The sequence below is a fragment of the Nipponia nippon genome, unplaced genomic scaffold, assembly GCF_047370975.1.
Source record: "Nipponia nippon isolate SJK-2023a ecotype South Korea unplaced genomic scaffold, ASM4737097v1 scaffold_3, whole genome shotgun sequence".
NCBI lineage: Eukaryota > Metazoa > Chordata > Aves > Pelecaniformes > Threskiornithidae > Nipponia > Nipponia nippon.
The window spans coordinates 44,388,714-44,405,109 of record NW_028262347.1 but is presented as its reverse complement, the minus strand read 5'-3'; the positions used below and the strand labels follow the sequence as shown (position 1 = coordinate 44,405,109).

The window sequence follows — 16,396 nt, the reverse complement described above, 5'->3', positions numbered from 1 at the left end:
TGAGATACTGTGAGATGGAATTACTCTTAAGAATTGCCTTCTGGTTGCCTGTTGGTTCATGATAACCAGGTTCTAAACCCCACTGCCCTCCAGGGATCTGCCACTTGTTGCATCTCATCAAAAACAATGTTGGCACTCCAGAGGGTTAAGCAGGTTCAGAGTGTGTCTCATCTTCTAATGCCTGTCCAACATTCAGAGACTTTAATTTTCTCAGAGCTTTCCAGAGGCATGCGTGTTGTTTCACCTGTTATTGTTGGTAATGAAGTAGCTGTTTCTGCCTCATGGACATGAGACCTTAAACCTGCTAATGATATAAAATTAACCATAATCTGTCTCTTTCCTTGTACTGTCACTTTTTCCAGGGGGAATATGATACTGGGGTGGGGGGGAGAATGAGTAAAGCAGTGTGAGAAGACAGGCATCAGAGTTAGAGACAATCCTAAACTGAATGGGAAACGAGTCATGTAGTAAATTTGTATGTGAGATAGGCTGCAGGGATTCTTTCAGAAGTTGGATACGTGATGACTTTAGGCTGTAGTTTCATGCTAGTTTAAAATCTGTCCCTACAAAAGTTTAGTTCCGCAGCAATGTAAAGCAAACTATGTTGGTTTTGTTGTGGTCCTGGCTTCCTTCATGACCCTGTCCACATGTTCCTTTCTCCTCCCCTGATCCTGCAGTGACACGTTAGACACTTAAACGGGAAGAAAACTAAATGAACTTTGACAGTAATAGGTGATATGATATACATTTGTTTATCCCTGGTAAACTTCACATTCGCTAGCCTTTTATGTTTACTTTCCAGTATATGAGGTTTAGAAAACAATTTTTAGTTCTACAAACCTGTCTGGTGTATAAACAAACACTTGGTAGATTTTATAGGAGCACATGGAGATGCAGAAATGCTGTCAGGCACTTCTTGAAGTTCCATTTTCTTTATCTTAATAATCTCTCCAGATAATTGCAGCGGCCTTTTAGCACCAATTTCTCCTTGGTTTTTGGCATCCTGCTGTAGACAGTGATTTCATCAGTAGAAAAGTTTCATCAGCAGCTTTAATTGGTTTCTTGCTTGCTATCATGGCCACACAAGTGGACATTTAATTATTTCATAGATTTAGCTGCATCCATTACTGTATAGGTTCCATACTGCAGAGCATTCAGTACTGCATAGCTAGACATCATTTCAGTTTTAAATTACCGCTTTGCTTTTTCCCAAAATAGGCCATTGCATTAAAACAATTGGCTATATTAGAATTTTTTGCACCTTTTTTTTGTAAAGACATTTAGTCCAACAGCAAAATGTCTTTCAGAAATGTTACTCTTCCTACAGGTATTAGTACTAAAGCGAGCAGGTAAAAAAAATAAAGTTAGTGATAATGCTGTATGGCTGAAACATGATTTACACAAGATCTAATATTTTATGATTTTAAACTTCTTTTCAGACAAGAATTTAAAACAGGAATTTATTTGTGATTGTATTTCCCTTGGTGGTGTTGAAATCTGGAGTTGCTTTCACTTTGAAAGGGAGTGAAGCAGGATTCTCAGCTGCTGATCTCTAGAAATAAGCTTACCAAATTCAGTTCAGATTGTGGATCTTTAAGAATAATTTTAAAGACACCTTTTTAATGTGTAATGTAACAACATAAATGTAAAAGGTAGAAACAAATTGTAGAGCTTTTCTAAGTATACTTTTCCAAGTATATGACTTCACTAAAATAAAATATAATCCTGAAGATCTTTAAATAAATTACACAGAGAAAAGGGGAGGGGAAAAGTAAAGTGGCGAGAATAAATTGGAAGAAATAAAAGGCTGGCAGAGAAAAACCTGAAGGCATCTTTGAACTATGGCATTTTCAAGCTGAAACATACCTTTTTGGTGAAGAAGATGGGAACATTTATTAAACCTAGAATTGCACAGGAATAAAATTTAGAAAAGACCGACTTTGAATTTTGTTTGAACACAGCCTTCAGAAGTGGGTTTCCACAATGTCATTTGGTGATGCATTGTCAATATTGTTCATTTGAGAACTGTTCACCAGAAAGGGGCTATTTCCATGGGGATGGGGGTACAGATCGGATCACAGATGCAAGGTCCTAGCATTACATAGGCAAAAATAATGGTTCCATTAACGACTTGCCACTCTGAAAAGTGCGCTGAAAGTCCTTTGCAGAATTTCATATGATGTGATAATAAAACTCAAACCGCAATGTTTCAGTCTGAATCAGAATTCTAGGTACCTTTAACCAGTTTCCTCCAAATTTAGAATTCATCATCTGGGAATTTGGGTTGTGGAGAGGTATATTTTTTGGTATTACTGAATTTACAAATATGTGTAGGTGTATACATCTGGTTTTACTTCTTAATAATTTTATAACTCTGGGGTCAATTTTTGACCTGTGTATATTCCCATACCTCCATCTCACTGCACCAAGACTGTGATTCCTAGTTGCTTTGATAAATACAAATGAGCTATTGTATTTTATAAGCTGACAGACTAGCATGTATTTTTTTTTCATTTTGAGGGTTACAAATGTTCCTTGGCGTACCTTATAGAGTTGTTGAAGTATATCATAAAATTTTAGACTGCGTAAATTTCAAACCCTTTCTTTGAGTCCAAGGACTAATCAAATAATACTGGCAAATCTTCCCAGTGAACCTGCAATGTGTTATTTTGTTGGCATTCCTCAACAGGAATTCCAGTTCGTAAAAGACTGAGCAGTTCCGGAAGAAGAGAAGCATAGCTTCATCTAATCAGAACAATACTTTTTTACAATAAATCTTACATCTAGGCCAGTCCATTTAAATGTTTCTTTTATATAATGTGAAGAATACAAAGTTAATGAAATAAGGATTTTATTTAATTGGCTTTTATTGCTAATAGTTGTTCTTAGACAAGCTCAACATACTAGTTAAGCAAATGCATCAAAAGGACTAACAATTTTTAACCATCTGAAATTTTGAGATTTATTTGATCATTCATCTTTTGGTAATTGCAGGAATTGTCGAATATTGCTTAATATAAGAGTACTGATAATACATGTTATTCTACAAAGCTAGTAAAATTTTAAGTAATGTAAGATGGTGTGGGTTTTTTGTTAGTCACTTGCTTACTGCAGTTAACTTGCTGGTACTTACTATGCCCATTACTGTCAGTCAGTATCGTTATGGGAAAAGTCTTAACTCGAAGGACTTAAGTACATTAAGTACTAACAACTGCAGTAATCTTTTACTTTGATGAACCTTTAAAGTTGTTTGCTAAAATGGGAAGATGTTGGGGTATTACTGCACTATGATTAAACTAAATTCAAATGATTTATATCTGAAAGGTGACCGGCAAGAGTCAGTATCTACTGGGCGGTATGATCTAACCAAAGTTTTACACACCTCAGTCAATGCTGCTTGCTGTTTGCATAACACCGTTGTATGCAGATGCATATGTCCACTTCGCAATAATCCGTTGCTTTTGCCTTTCACACTTTGGAAAAATTTGAATGTAGAGTACTGATAACCGCAGCTGCTTTTAAATGAGACACACTGCATTGTCTGACACAGGAAAGCAAGCAATCAAGCTATAAACCCCTGAAGTCTGTTGTATTAGCTATTCATCTGTCAGATGTGTTGAAAATTAGGTTTAAAAAAAATAACGTCTTTTAGAAATATGGTAGTGTGTCTGCACTGCAGACTGCAGCATAGTATAGAAAGCTCTAGGCTAACTTTCAATAAGCTAGCTTGGGTACTGTAATCAGTGTAATCAAAACAACCTGGAGTTCTCTACAAAGGATAATTTCTCCTGCTTCTCAGGTAAAAAAGAAAAAAAAGAAAACAAAACTATACTAGAAATGCAGAAAATAATCAGGAAACATTCGCTCAAGAAGCAGGTGGTCTTAACGTAGCTAGATTTCTTTGGTACTCAGCTGAACTCCTTTAATGTAAATCTGGGTGTATCTTACACTACATTGCAGTTTATAGCGTGGACAGATCCCACTGAGTGAGACATGTTTCAGCTGCGTTTGCTTGTGTATGAAAGCTTATGCTTTTGTGCTTGTTTCTTTTAATATTCTTGTTTGTTTCTGATAATTTTCTGCATTTCTTGTATATTAAGCTATTATGGAAGCCTAGCTCATGAAAAATAAGTCCAAACAAACGGTACTTAAAACCTGTCTAAATTTGTGTAAAGGAAGGAGTATATTTTGTAGGACTTGATATACATTTCTATAGCTCTTGCTCCTCAGATATTAAAATTCTATATTGACAAAATTTCTATATATCACTGCCATCACAAGTTTCCTGTCCACACTATGCTTTTGGTTGTATGATCTTTGAAACTTGAAGTATTTCACTGTTACCACAGCATTTACAAGCAGTAATTTTTAAAAAATAGTATTGTTCAGTGTTAACACACATCTTTTGATTTAGGAAAGAAGAGCTCTAGAAAGAAGGATATCTGAAATGGAAGAAGAACTGAAAGTAAGTAAATGATTACACATTAAACTATTAATAAAAAAGTGTATGACTATGTCAGGGCAACATGTAGTCTGGCAGTATTACTGGTCTCTATAATTTCATTAGAAAATAACTAAGTTATAGCTGCATTTCAAAATCTCTCAAGTCATACAGCTTGTAGCAAAGCCATTATGCCGCCATAAGCAGTCATACGTGTAGGACTTCTAAGAAGGTGCTGAGACTTATGCTTCTAGAACATATTGGCTAACAAGAAATATTCAGAAAGGGTTGGAGTGAAACATATTTTGATCTAATCAAGTTGGAATTGCAATCTATGTTTTTGATGTGATAATCTGTATTTTACTAACTTAAAAATAATGCATATAATTCCGTAGATATTTAAGCATTAAATGTTGCTTCAAACTTTATCTCATGCTCTTTAAATTATGTATTAGACAGCATGTTACCAACATCAAACTTTCATTTGTATAGAGCGAATAATAATCAGGTTTTAGTTAACAAAAGCAGCGGATAGATTTCAGACGCTGACAAGTAAGTACCATTTACCACATGCACTGTTTTCCGTTTTTTTTCAACTGTGTATAAACTGAATCCCAGAAGGAAAATACTTTTTTAATTCATTTCTGGCCTTTTTTTTTTTTAATCAGTCATGATACAACTTTTCTTATTTCCTGGTTTATCGATGTTAAGTCCTCTGATAGGATTAAGAAGGGTGAGAAATTTGGCAGGTTTGTTTTGTATTATGTCCTTGGATATAATATTGGATAGGGTCAACCAAGCTGATAGAATTAAAGTATGACTAGAAAACTAGTGGCACATGATGAAATAGAAAACATTTTTGCACTCCGAAATTTTAAAGAAGTACCACTGTTTTGACATTTGATATTTGTCATTGGTTGATAAAGTTTCCTTTCAAGCTCATTTTTGAGCTCCCTCTGGTGCTTGGAAACGGCATTAACTTCCAAATACTTTTCATTAAAATACGTGCACAAAGTTTTGTTGAAATAACTGAAGCTGACAGGCAGATGTAGGCAGAAGGCAATCACGATGCCTCTAGCTCCCTTGGATTCAGGCCAAGATAGTTTGCTGTAAGGGAGGACACAATGTCTGTGGTTCCTTGAGGGGTCTTTAGAAGTAAAATATGTAGAAAGCAAACTATGGTATAGGAAAATAATTGTGTCTAAGAGTGGAAGACGGGACGTGAGCTTCTATCATCAACCTGTAAATTCCTGTTAGGAAAGGTTGGGCTTTTGAGGAAAAACAGAGAATGCAAATATATTGCCTTTTTTCAAAAGCTTACTTTCAGTAAGCAATATGTGAAAGTTTTGAATTAAAGATTAAATACTCTTCCTATCATTTGTTGCACTGCTGTGTAAAAGTTTATGTTAAACGTGTCATTATTTACAGGCTTTTGAATAGGAGATTTAGTTTGTGCAATTAGGATGTTAAGTAAAGAATTCCAGGAATAGCTCTCATTGTTAATGTATCCTGAACTGTTTCGGAAGGCTGTGACGAATCACTGCTGGTTCTTAGATTGCTTTTCAAGAATGTGCCACTTGTTTGATACTTTCCTTTCACAGTGACTTACCTACTTTAAACAGGACTGTCTCTTCTAAGTTTTCTTTCAATTCTGCTTATCTCTAGTTCTTTTAAACATAATATACATGGTTTTTTTTCTCGTTTTCACTCCTATTTCTTTGATTTCTGCAGAACCTGCAACAAATAAAGCAGATTCAATCTTTGAGACACATAAATGAGCGACTGGTGACTGAGAATAGGGCCTTGACCCGAGTGGTTGCCAAGCTGTCAGGCTCCTGTAGGCAACTGCGCTCTGTGGACTTGTAATTTCTGCCTTCTCCTTTGTGTAGCCAGGCAGGTGTTGGCATTCAGTTTGTGCTTGGGTAGAATTTTACTATTAACACTTGTGTGTCAGATAACTGACTTCCTGCTGCTCGGTTATGGAAGTGTGGCTAAAGCATGGTGTCCGGTGTACCAACTACAGGTGTCGCAGATGTGTTGGTATGGTGTGGTATTGTCCTTACTAGCACTGAAGCTTGTCCTCCCTCATGTGAAGATAAATTGGCAATGATCCAGGAGACCTTTGACATGTTAAAACCTTGGCAACAATTGAAAGGATTTGAGTTTGCACTAGGATACACTGAAGTCACTCCCTTGTTTTGATGTTTGAGTAAGTGCTCACATAGATAGATCTGCCTCTAGTTTTCTAATAAATTGAAATTAAGAATTGAGCTTTCTTACTGCAGTATAATTGAAGTGCATAGAACTGATACAAATCTAGTCTCAACTAAAGAATGTTTGAGAAGCGGTTTCAGTGCTGTGCATTCCTGAACGGTTGCATGAGCAACTTTATTTCTTACATTTGTGTGGTTTAGCGTTTAGAGCGGACCAAAGTCTTTCCTTTCAAAAATGTATCAGAGTTTCAAATCAATTAATACTTTCACATAGTAACTTCCTGTGTGGTTCTGGCCCGTCCTTATTTTTATCTAGGCAGCTTAAAATATCCTGTTTTAGCACTGACTTAAGGTTATTGATTTATATTGCTATATATATAGGCATTCCAGTTGTGGACTGGAATCCTATCATGCAAGGGCTGTACAAACACAGACACAAAAAAACCTGCCTAGTGTGTCAGATTGGTTCATACTTACTAGGTCATCTGGTTCATTCCCCTTCTGTTACAGGTATGAACTGTCTTGAGTTTCATCTGGGAAAAAAAATACCAGTTTGTTGTCCTTAGTGTTATTGCAGGGCTGTTTCAGAAACCCACTAAAGATTCAAAACTTCTATGAGGAACAAAATGTGGTTTCATTCCACACCAAATCTATATGCCTTTCTTCCTCCTTTTATATAACAACTGTATAGGGCGGAGGTTTCATTGAGCTTTTAAGATCCGTATGTGGAAAAAAAAAAAAAATTCTTTCTGCACGGTGACTCTCACGAAACTGCTTCCCCTCACCTACCCCCCTTCCCGCTTAGAAGCAAGGCAATAAGCGTACATTTTTTCATTCTGCTCACAGAGTCCGATCTCTGGTTTTCCCCACTAAGAGGCATGAAATAAAGAGGTTTATCCTTCGGCTTCATGTCTTCCTGGAGTTGGTCTAACAATAGGATGTGGGCAGAAAGGTTGTTCCTGGTCCAGGCCCTGCATTCCTCAACGTTCCCTTGTGTTAACCCTTGCGAGTGAGTCAGGTTAGCTCACTGACCTGGCTAAAAACAAATCCCTTTATTCGTTCTATTACTTGATCCATCTCACCCCAGCGTTGTTGAATCACTAAACTAAGAGGCAGAAAGCAGCAGGAGCATACTGCTGCATGCGAAGGGAGAGCTGTCCCTTTAGGGCAACCCGTCTTACATCGGCTTCAGCTAACAATGTGGTTTTTCAACACAGCTGAGCTAATCTAATGACTGCTGTCCACAGCTACACATCCGTACTGTCTTTTTTTGCTAGCACCGGCATTCCTTTAACCATGGTAAGCCAGTTCAGGGTGTTAACCCACAGAAAACTATTCAGTATTCCTTTTTGTAGGGGGAGTTTTCGATGGCAGATCATTGTGAAGCTTGAGGAGCCTGTCTAGCAAAAGAAAAGCAATGGAAACACAGCAGGGAGGCTTGACATTATGATGGTAGCTTAACCATAGCAGTGTGCCTAATTAATCTGAACAGGTACCTTAACAGTTCATGAGCTTTTTGTAATCTTAATTTACAAAGCTGTTTTGTATGTAAAAACTGTTAAATCCTCCAGCAAACACAGACATCATTATTACTGTACAGATCTGAGTTGGCTCCACATATGTCAGGTGATTACTGAATAATTATTTGCTCAATGACAGCACTGCAAAGTTACTAGCTAGTCATATGTCGTGGTTTAACCCCAGCCGGCAACTAAGCACCACCCAGCTGCTCGCTCACTCCCCACCACTGGGATGGGGGAGAGAATCAGAAGAGTAAAAGTGAGAAAACTCGTGGGTTGAGACAAAGACAGCTTAACAGGTCAAGCAAAAGCCGCGCACACAAGCAAAGCAAAACAAGGAATTCGTTCGCTGCTTCCCATCAGCAGGCAGGTGTTCAGCCATCCTCAGGAAAGCAGGGCTCCATCACGTGTAATGGTTGCTTGGGAAGACAAACGCCATTGCTCTGAACGTGTGTGTGTGTGTGTGTGTGTGTCCCCTTCTTCTCCCAGCTTTATATGCTGATCATGACGTCATATGGTACGGAATAGCCCTTTGGTCAGTTGGGGTCAGCTGTCCCAGCTGTGTCCCCTCCCAGGTTCTTGTGCACCCCCTGCCTATTCACTGGTGGGGTGGTGTGAGAAGCAGAAAAGGCCTTGACTCTGTAAGTACTGCTCAGCAGTAACTAAAACATCCCTGTATTATCAACACTGTTTTCAGCACAGATCCAAAACATAGCCCCATACTAGCTACTGTGAAGAAAATTAACTCTACCCCAGCCAAAACCAGCACATCATATAACAGAGATAGGCAAAATAGTGCATTTGTAATCTTATTCAAGAATCTCATCACAGGAAGATACTTTGCTATTTTAGTGAGAAGCAAATTGGAATTCAAAGTCTTAAGTACAGTACGTAACTGTAATTTTACTGAATTTACTGCAAAGCTTTTTTTTCCTGCCTCCACACATTAAAGGTGTGTGGTGTCACTTCATGAGAAGTTTGAGTACCATAGGAATGCAGTGCTCCAAGAAAATTGTATAAATGTCTTTGGCTAGGTTTAAAGTATGTGGGGATTAGTATAGATGAGAAGCATAAGTGGTTTAGGTTACTTGAGCTTGTTCTTCCTGATCAATCTCCTATTACTCATAACTGCTTTTGTCTCCTACCAGTCTTCCCCTATTCTTCAGCAGACTCACAACAAAAGGGAAGATATTTTCTTCATACCTATTCTACCTATTAGTTTAATCAAGATTAAAATCTATCTTGAGATTTGCAGACATATAATGGTACTGGATTATGTTAAAGCTCTGAATTTGAACAGCTGCTTTTTTGTTAAAATAGAAAATATACCACTCTGTGGGTCTGCCCGTATGTAATGAAGCATTATGGGCTGCAGCTCCCTAGTCAGTAAGTTGAAAGAAGACTGTGACATTCCTGGCATTACTTTGAGGCTTCATTGGAAAGCATACACGACAACACATGTCGAGATACCTATTTAACAAGAACAAAACCAGACTCCCTTGCTTCCTTGTGCATGGTTAGATGAAGGCTGTTGTGGTTTCACCCAGGATCTTTGGTATGAAGTCCGTAACAGAATGGAGGAAGGAAAGGTGTTAGTTGTTTTGCCTGAACAAATGGCTGTTTCACTGTTTGTAGATACACGTCATCGAGCAACCCGGGGCTTATCAAAACATTAGAGGTGCATGCACAAATGCATGGTACACGGCGCCTGTTATCTGGGTATGATCCCTAGCACATGTATCTTGGGTGACACTAGTTGTTTTTTACAGCTTAGAAAACGTAACACAGATAATACTTGAAAATTGCCAAATGATTACTTGCGTTGCCCAATTTCAAACACCTTGACATGGTTTTTGAAAGTCATCAGCACTTTACAGCACCTTCTCTTCAAAGCACAGCTCTCACTTGACTATAATGGAAGCTTCCCTCTGACTCTGTGAAGAGCTCGGTTTAGGTGGCTTGCCGTAAGCTCCACCATGGAGCAGAGTTGGAATCCAGGTTAGCAGAATGATTTTTACTTACTCTAACTGTGGAGACCGCCTTTTTTCCTCTTATGATCTCCTGTCGTCTTCGTTTCACATGCTCTGATCTTGGCAGGTAAATAAACTAGAGATCCTATAACCTCAGCCATCTTCAGTGTACCACCATGTTTCACTCTGTGAGAGGGTCTGCTGTTTGGTGAACTGAGTGTGGACAGGGCTCCTTTGGAGGAAACGGGTAAATGAAGCCTCTAGTATAATGCACAGTTATTAACTGCATTTTTAAACTTCTCAGTTCTTTCTGTTCCATTGTAATTTTCTGGATAATTCTGGGGTTGAAATTATAATTTTGCTTGAATGAAATGAAAAGAAAAGAAAACTAGTGGCAAGGAAACTTCATCATGAAAAATTATGTAGCAGTCGTTATACAGGTCACCAGCTGGACTTGGACCTCTTGCATGCACTTGCACCTGAGGTTACTGAATAACTGCTCTGCAGGAATAGGCTGTTACCTCCTGTGTAAACCTGCTGCTAGAAACCATACACGTAATTTAGCCATGAGTATTACAGGTGGTTTGTTATCAGCGTGTGAATGTAGATATGGAGAACTGCTGAGATTACTTCTGGTTTCTCTGACAAGTTATATTCTCCCAGTACAAACCTCTGCGCAGTGACTTGTCCTTCTTTCCTGTCTGATCCTGTCCAACTCTCACCTCACTTGGCTTCTGCCTTCCAGCTTTTGTGCTTGTGTGTCACCCATCTCCTGTGGCAACCTTAACTTGCCATCTCCTAACTCGTATGCCTGAGTATGCAGCCTGGTGTTTCACTGATCTCTTTCAGTGATCTGATCTTGTGTGAACCAAGCTATTCAGGGATAGGATCTCAAATTATAGGATGTGTGCTTCAACACGAGTTTGGAAGTGGCTGGAAGATTAATGCTATGAGCTAACAAGCTGAATCACACTGTATCTGATCAGGATGAAATCATCCAAGAGCACAGTGGTAGATATGCTTAGCCACAGCATGTTTTTTTGAAACTGTGCAAGTGCAGTATAGACAAGCCTCTTTAAATTGTTGGTAATTAGCATTTTTTTTGTTTTGCACTGAAATTTGAAGCATTTAATTACTTCCCTCACACTACTATAAATGCTTTTGTTAGAGGCTTGTCGTCTGCACCACCGGGATTTATTTAGTGCATCTAATCCAAGCAAATAAAAATTCCTAATCTATAACTTTTAACTGTGTCATGCTAAAAGGTGAGATTTTTCTGAACTACTGCTATGAAGGGGGAGAACTGCCAAGATGCTTAAGCTGAATAAAGATTTTTATCCCCAGTGCTTGTCTAGTCTTGCTGCTTTTACTTGGGGTATAATAGCAAATAACCACCGTGTTTCATTTTTCATAGATGCTACCAGACCTGAAGGCAGACAACCAGAGGCTAAAAGATGAAAATGGGGCCTTGATCAGAGTTATAAGCAAACTTTCCAAATAAAGGGTTTACTACAGCAGCAAATAACGGTATTGCACATCACTAGTAACTCCAGTGGACCATAGTATGGCAGTCACTGGAAGTGTGGGAAGATCCCTTGGAGACTGTCGTTTTCAGATATCCTGCCAAACGCCCTCTTACCTGTGTGTTTTTTTGTATCAAGATCATTGTTTCTGTTAAAATGCAGCTGCTGAGAAGATAAAATGACTGAGAAATCTTGTTTACAGCTACAGCGTAATAAGGAAGGTGTTCAAGGCCAGATACGCCTCAGATATTTAACCAGTAAGCCTTAGTTGTACATAAACACTTTTACATCATCAAAAGCTTTCAGCTCTCACAGAAGACAGTTACTCAATAATGTTTTTGTTGTGCCACAATTCCCAGTTTTTTTCTATACTCAGTTTTTCTTTAAATCTTAAGTTTGGATTTTTTTTTTCCCTTCTAATTATTCATGTACCAGATTTTCTTGTACAGTGTTTTCACAGCTTTGCCATTTGCAGAGACCACACACCCTTTTAAATTACATATTTGTGTAGCTACCTAGAGTTGTATTGTCCAACCACCTGGAACAGATGTTTGGTGGAACATTTGCTTTCACTGTTTGTGCAATATGCATTTATTTCCTATACAAAATGCTTTAAAAGTCAGTTGAAACTAGAAATATTTTAAGAGTCCTGTTTTCTGCCTTTATTGGTCACTTTAAAAAAAAAAAAAAAAGACGTTTGTAGTGAAAGATGTTAGATCCTGTAATCGTCACATTCATTTGAGCAGGTACTGAGTGATGCTGTATATATAAATGTGTACTGGTTTGATTTTTCAGACCACCACGTGGCATGCTTGAATATATTTCCCTATTGCAAATGTCTGTTAATGCAAATTAGGCTACTCCAGAATAGTGTGTTTAACAAAGTTCATTAATTTTTATGGTATAAAGAATTTAGACATTGTACATTGTATGGAGCCCTATCTTTACAAAAGGTCTAAACTATATAAAATACTTTATTATCTTTTCCTCCCATTTTTTTTTTCATTTGATAGTGTTCACCATAATAAAAAATTGCATAAATATAACTGCTTCACTACATTTCACATACCTGTATTTATCTGAGTGCTGTCCAAAACTGTTGTGCTAGCCAAAGTAATGTACTAAATCATTTGAAAAACATAACCCATTACACTCACATTAATGTTTATATGCACTGTTGTTGCCATGTGAGAAGGCATCCAATTTGATAACACCATCATGTCAGACCATTTTATACATTTCAGTGGCCTTTAAAAACAAAAAAAAAATACTTAAGTGAAGATCGCTTTTGTTAGAAACAGCTTTTATATTTTCACTAAACCATTCAAAATACGACATCCTATTGGCACATAGTTTATTGCCTAAAACCACTGAACAGATCAGCCATTAAAACAAATTGTACATTGTAAAGCTTGTAGTAGCTATTGTATCATTGATTATATTGTATACTATATTAAATGTGAATTTGTACCCCTTCATTTAAAAAGGTCATTGTGTTCTACTGCCTACTTGGGGGGTGGGGGTTAGTTTTATGGGGGTGGGGTATGTTTTGGTAAGGAAGACATGATGTCCTCTCTCTGTTGATTGGTTTTTTGAAGATGTAAGGTTATGCTCTTACTACCAAGCTCAGGATTCTTGATTTTAAAGGTACATGGATAGTTTGAGATATCTTATTGTAATTGATCTGTATGAGAGGTGGATCTGAACCATAGGGACTTCCATTGTCGTAGGCTAACATAAAATAAAGAATTGAATGGCTGCAACGTATTGAGTTCTGTTACAAGACCGTTAGGCATATTCTGGATTATATTTGGTAAAGTTTGGGTGCCTGTGAATGATTAAATACGTGTTTCTAATATTTTAGTGTTTTATATTTAGGTTATTTATTCTTTATATCTAAAAAATGAATGGCTACTGTGCTATATTGATTTTATTGGTAGTACTGAGCAGACCTTGTATCTGCATGAAACTAGTTGCAAAACCCACTATTTTGGAAAAGAAAAAATTGTATTTTGACATATACAAATAAAATGAATACAAACTATTTTAAATGTGTGAAAGTTTTACTGAGAAGACATTGCCATTTGTTATGAATTTAAACCATGTTATAAGTTTGCTATTTAAATTCTTTGGTGGGCATTTTTCATTCATTGCGTTACTTGGATGCAAGGTTCAAGTACCTTTTCTAGACTGTAATCAAATTGTGATTATTTGCACATCATTGTACATGCACATCTGTAAATGCAACAGTAAAAATGCCATATTTATGCAATCTGTAACAACTTGGACAAATGTTTATATATTTTACATAAACCTGTCTGTGTGCAGAATCTGAGAACCATTTTTTACGTGATATTAACCAAATCTCACAAAGCAATTGCTAAACTTGTGTCACCGTCTTATTGTACCGATCGTGTTGCAGATCAAGCACAGCCCCAGAAAATCCAGCTACTACAGAGAGAAAATGGCTAGCGGAAGACTATTTTATTATTTAGGAGACAGTTTGCATACAAGAAATACATTATTGCTGCTGACTCTGCCAAGCTTCCTTAAGCGACTGATGGCTTAAATGGTAATTCAAACCAGCAACTTAGATTTTCAGGGGACTTGTCACAGTGTGGAAAGGGATCTTTATGTCCCAGAATTAACATCAAATACACACAGAGGCATGGAAGTAGCTGGTGCTGGAGAACTAGGAGGCAAAGGGCGCACCCAGAACCAGCCCCAGCCGCGAAGGAGGCCGTAACCCGGAGAGGAGGAGTGGCGGCAGGTGGGGAAGCAGCCCGGGCAGCGGCGTGCAGGGACGGTGGAGGCAGCGTGGCCGCATGAGCGCTGCCTGACTTCATGGCTCCAAACAGTAGCGGTTACCTAGAAGAAAAGACTGGGGAGCTGGAACTTCATTTTTTTCCCCCACCTCATCTCCCTCATCATAAATGATTCCCTCTGGACCTCCCCAATTCCTGCTACGTACCGCTTCCAGACTTTTGCTATTTCCTTGCCAGATTCCAAAAAAAGCATTTATAACTCACACTCTACGTTGGTGCATTCGTTTGCTCAGCACCAAGTACAAAATGCGTGTCTCGGCGTTTCTCTCCTTTAGAAAGGCCTTCCATGCTTAACTTGAGCTTGTGCTCAGGTGAACGTTAAGCTCACGGGTATGAATCTTGCCTGTTTGGTATTCCTAGCCACTGTCCATTTGGAGCAAATGTGTTGTCATAGAAGAAGTGTTCTCTCATTTCATTTTTAGAAAAAGTAACTATTTACGTGTCATCTTACAGAGGAGAAAAAAAAAGCATGCTTTTGGGGAGCTGAAGATACCTGCTTTAGACGTGCGTCAGGGGAGAAATTATTTCCTTAACCTTTATCATACAGAAGTGGGCTCCACACAAGATGGCTCCTAGCCCTGCTAGCCGACTTAACCATGAGGTTTAAAGTCAAGAGCGAGAGCACCAGTTCATGCCAGACAGAGCCGCGTGACGGTAGGCAGGACATGGACGCCCAGAAAAGCAGGTGGCGAGGAGGAGGTACGCCACGATGCCGGACGCGGGTAGGCAATGCCGTGTCAGAAAATGAACAGTTCTCACACGGAGAAAGGTGGGGGACACGTCAGAAGCCAGGGCTCCATCTCATCCAAACTCCTGAACAGAGGAGAATTGTCCAAAGTTAGCAACGGTATGAATTATGCCTTGCTGCCGGCTTGTACTGCTGCTCAGAGGAGGTATTAATCTCATCTTAAATGAAGTTGTGATGATGAAAATAATCATTACGCTGGCTCTTGCGTGATCTGGGTAATCCTGGAAGTGGCTTGGCTCTCCACAGCTGGCACTTTACAGTTCCTTTATGGGCATCTTGAGGTCTCACCCTGCTGTGTAGCACACCAGCTCCCCCAGAGAGGAACACGCTCCCTTTTGTCTCTATGGGGTTGCTTGCGGTCTTGTGGCGAAAGCATAAACGGAGGCGGCCGAATCTGCAATGCTGCGCAGCCACGGGTCCGAGGAGCTCTGGCCGGGCCTCCCCAGAGCGCGCCAGCCCCTCCGTGGGGCGAGGGGTGCCGAGGGCTCTTGCAGCCATGGCCTGAAGCCTGTCCAGTATGGAAGGTGTAGGCAGCCACGGTTTTAGTTACGCTCCCAGCCACTTTTCCCCTTCTAGTGGCAGCTTCGGCTTCTCTAACTTGACGTGATGCAGCGCGGGCAGTAGATAATTCTGACACTGCAGTTGTGCAACTGAGAGGTTAACATGTTTTATAAATGAAATTTAATTTCCAGCTGCAATCTGGAGAACTGTCACAGTAAAACGTGACACAAATTCACTACATAATGTGCAGTTTAAAAAAGAAAAAAACTCCACAGCCATACAAACATTACAGAATTTTTTGTGGCACCTATTTTCAAAGAGAGTGGAGAAACGACTGTAACTGCGTTGCAGAGGGTTGCTTTCCCACCTGCTTTAAATCTTGGAACGGTTGTGTTGCAGCTCTGCTGGTCCCCTCAGTGAAATGGCAGGGTTTTCCCCACGCAGGAACAGCCTCTCTGTCTGTTGGGGGACAGAAGAAACAACGCGCCTAAGTTGTTTAGAAGTTCTCGCTGTTCGTGGTTATGTACGCGATGGTGACATTTAGCTATGGTGATTCAGCTTCCTCGAGTTCTTTGGTCAAAGCCACTAATAACAAGGGTAGGAAATGCTGGAGACTAGAGTTAGCGGCTTTATGTTTGTTTTAATTGCAAGAGCG

General features: G+C 39.1%; 1 protein-coding gene across 7 annotated transcripts in view; it reads left to right on the top strand.

The window, feature by feature from the left end:
- Nucleotides 1-13,145, top strand: part of PPP1R12A (protein phosphatase 1 regulatory subunit 12A) — a 122,202-nt gene extending 109,057 nt beyond the window's left edge. For 4 of the 7 annotated variants that reach the window (XM_087767951.1, XM_087767952.1, XM_087767949.1 and 1 more), the window contains 2 exons: nucleotides 4,415-4,465; nucleotides 11,559-13,145. In XM_087767951.1, coding sequence (XP_087624077.1) covers nucleotides 4,415-4,465; nucleotides 11,559-11,645 — 138 coding nt within the window. In that variant the 3' untranslated portion in view covers nucleotides 11,646-13,145. The other 3 variants (XM_087767955.1, XM_087767950.1, XM_087767953.1) reach the window with 3 other exon arrangements.
- The last annotated feature ends 3,251 nt before the right edge of the window (nucleotides 13,146-16,396 follow it).